Here is a 3435-nt window from a genome sequence, read left to right as displayed (position 1 = left end):
TAGAGTTCCTTAGTCTTATTTAAAGTTCAAACAGTTTATACAAGGTTTTTTAATCAGCTTTTTATTCATTCTAAAAATATAAATAAGTCATAAATACCATCTCTCAAATATTATAAAAGCATAAGTTATACAACATTTTTTCTGGCTTCTGAAAGTATTTTTTTGTTGAATACATATTAAATAAGTTGATATTCTGAATAGTACCATTAGAAATGAAATAAAATACGTCCTTTGTTTAAATTATTTCTAAATATTAAAAATATAAATAGGAAACATTAGAAACAAATAAATATTTTAAATACAATAAATAGATTCCTAGAAGGAAATGAGAATGTATATAAATGCAAATCATTGTTACTATTTCTGGTTCTTAAAACAGAACAACACTGTCATCTGCCACATGACAGATCTGTAACAAAGGATTGTGCCTGAATTAAAACATTCAGACACTGAAACTCCTGGTGTTTTTCAAATAGCGAATGGCCCTCACTGTTTTCTCCATAAATGAAGTAAAGTCTCGGAGGATGAGGTGGGTGGTGATTTTCTCTATCCAGATCTTATCAGTCTTCAGCTTTGCGCGGAGCAGTTCCTGGGTAGCTGAGTCTGGGATGATCACTTCATTGGGATTGATCACCTATGAAAGAGACAATATTGGGGTGCTCCAGTTAAAACATCGTAATCGAGCTTGTCGGAGAGCATCAACTTATATGTATAATATGTTCCCGACCAGCTGTGTATCCACCCTTTCTGTACTGCGGACGACAGACCTCCCCGGGACCTGTGCTTCCCTACAGCCCTGCTTCTGCGGTGGGGTTTGTGATACGTTGATGCCTGCTACAATTACTGCGGAAGAATCAGAAGGTCTCGTCTGATCTATACTGTTGGTTCTGGTTTGAATGCAACGTCTGGCATCGTGGTCCAACACGCTGCAGTGAACAGGTCGATAACACCTCTCCTGCTTTCTGCGGACTGTGTGGTTAACTGATGATTCATCCTAACCTGTACTGGCTGCTACATTCTAAGTTAATTAGATGACACTGGAGTACTCTCACATTTTGTAGTAGATTAGCAGTTTTCAAAGACGTCAAACTTGTTTAGCTGCTTAATTCTTACTTTTCAGGCATTTAGGCATGTGGGAGACTAAGTGTCACCAACTTTCACTGATGTGTGGGATCCCAACTGCAAGGTAAGAGGAGTTACGTACCTAATGCTGCACCTGGTACCCAAATGCCTTTTAAGAACTTGTCCCATGAAGTGGGTAGGTGACTTCTGAAAATGGGAGTTACTCACCCAAATCATGGAGCTGTTTTAGATGATTTGGGGTCTAGAAGTCTAACAGTGATGTATCTGCTTCATCCTGGTTTTAGGATCTCCCCTACCCTTTAACAAGTGACAAAAGCATGCGTGCCTCCTTGTGGAACATCTTTTTTGTGACATTCAGTAAGATACAACTGTCCTTTCTGTCCAGGCTACTTGGAAGTGGATTCTGATCACACACCCAGTTACTGGTATATCCAGCTCCTTGTTGCATGCTGTAAAAGTTTGTATCTGGATATCCAGATATCGTGGTGACAGATTCTCTGTCCTTGCTCTCCTTGCCTTAGATAGCAGATAGACTTCTCTCGTAAAGAAAAATTTCCAAATTCGAGATCAAGGCTCTTCTTTTTCTCAAAAACTCTGTCATTTCTACAAGTACAGGTTTTGCTTTTGATCACTGTGTTTAATTCTGCCTGTTCCAATTACTGCAATCCTACTAATTTGCCAAAAAAGCTAGTCTCCCCCAGTTACGAAACGAACTTTCTGCAAACTAATATATCAAGTTGGAAGCCAGTAGTCAGTTGCTGTCTTATGACAGGACTATTATTCTTAGCTAGCACAGTGTGAAAAAAGCAGTTGAGCTCCCTTTCACTTAAAGAATGATGGACATAAATAAATGTTAGGAAAAGTATGGCACACACACAATGGGCTTTTCAGATGCTGAAAGGAAATAATGCCCTGAAATTTCTGCAGTCCTTACTCACCTGGGTGTTTCTTACTGGGGCAAATAGTTTCCCTGATGACAAAGGAAGTATTCATGTTAAGGGTTATTAACATGAGTAAGAACTGCAGGAATGAAGTTTATTTTTGAAGTGTGATCTTTCAAAGCTCTCCAAAACATAGATGATGACTGTTGGAAATGAGTAGTATTTAGTTTACCGAATCCAAAGAGAATTGGGTATTTGTAAAGAAGAATTTTTTTTTATGATGATTACAAACAAAATGTGTGCTTTTCAATAGGCAGCACCCGTTGTTTAGTCAAGTTACTTAACTTATGTTCTGAATTTAACTGTCTTCCTTGATTTTTAAGCTACTGATATCTCAATGTACCATACAGCTTGGCTTAAAAGTTTGTTTTGGAGAGTTTTAAAGATTGATACTACTGTAAAAATGTACTTGCTTTTACTTATGTGCGTTTTTAAAAAAAGTTACTTATTTATACTTCTCAGGGGGGTGCAACATTAGAAGGCTTGAACTGAACTGCAGTTCCACAATTAGGAACAAGCTCCCTGAGAAATCTTGCGTCGATCAGCCAGGCAGTGTTAGTATATTTGTTCTTAAAACAATGATGCGTTTAATTGTTGGTTTGGAAATGAGAAATAACAACAGAAAGTGGGAAGAAGAGTTGTTTCTTTAAGAAAAGAAAACAAAACCTTGTAACCTGTAAGTTAGTCATAAGGGTAAGTATCTGAGCATAAGGAACCATCACCAGTTTCTGCTGCGAGAAATGAAAGTGGAAAATGTTCAGCTTCACTAGCATCTTATTTCTCTGACTACACATCAGTGCTAAGCCATAACAATTATCGGAGTGAATTTAAAACCAACTCACCATCTGTCTTATGGTGCGTGCCAGGTGCTCTGTACTATAGCACAGTGATTCAACATTTTGCTTTTCACTAGTGAAAGTTTCTTGTACGTATTCAAGGTATGTCTGGAATGTATAAAGCCCACTGGAGATTTTCCTCAAGCATTTGTCCTGGAATGAGAGAATGATGAGAAAGTCACTTACAGCTCAGAAATGCCTCGATTGCAACGGTGTGCATACAGCGCAGGTAAGTGGATGATGCTTAGAGAGCGCGGAGGTCTGTGCCATGCTGAAGCCAGCTGGTGCCAGCACAGATCTTTTAGGTCAGCCTCCACAGTTTTTTGGAGCTGGCAAAAATTGCCCCAGATCTATAGGATTAGACCAGAAAGGAGAGCAGTTCCTTGCCTCATTGAAGCCGACGAGCAGACACCCATCTTCCTCCGTCACCTTGGGGAGGTTGAGGTTGTTCTGGACGAGCATTTCCATGCTGTTCTCACAGACGGTAAACTTCTCGCACATCTAGGGAGAGACACCGAGAGGTTTCATTGCACCTTGCCCAGAGCCAGCTGTGCCCGGGCCGAGAGAGAGAGAGA

General features: G+C 39.6%; 1 protein-coding gene across 1 annotated transcript; it reads right to left on the bottom strand.

The window, feature by feature from the left end:
• Window positions 1-415: 415 nt before the first annotated feature.
• On the bottom strand, window positions 416-3388 carry IL6 (interleukin 6). Its single transcript, XM_009704161.1, is given in 3 exon segments — window positions 416-634; window positions 2867-3013; window positions 3248-3388. Coding segments are annotated over 3 exon segments (480 nt in total). The 3' UTR covers window positions 416-442.
• Between the last annotated feature and the right edge of the window lie 47 nt (window positions 3389-3435).

This window comes from Cariama cristata, unplaced genomic scaffold (assembly GCF_000690535.1).
Source record: "Cariama cristata isolate BGI_N322 unplaced genomic scaffold, ASM69053v1 scaffold42110, whole genome shotgun sequence".
Taxonomy (NCBI): Eukaryota; Metazoa; Chordata; class Aves; order Cariamiformes; family Cariamidae; genus Cariama; species Cariama cristata.
The sequence above is the reverse complement of the archived record's forward strand: the minus strand, read 5'-3'. Positions and strand labels throughout refer to the sequence as shown.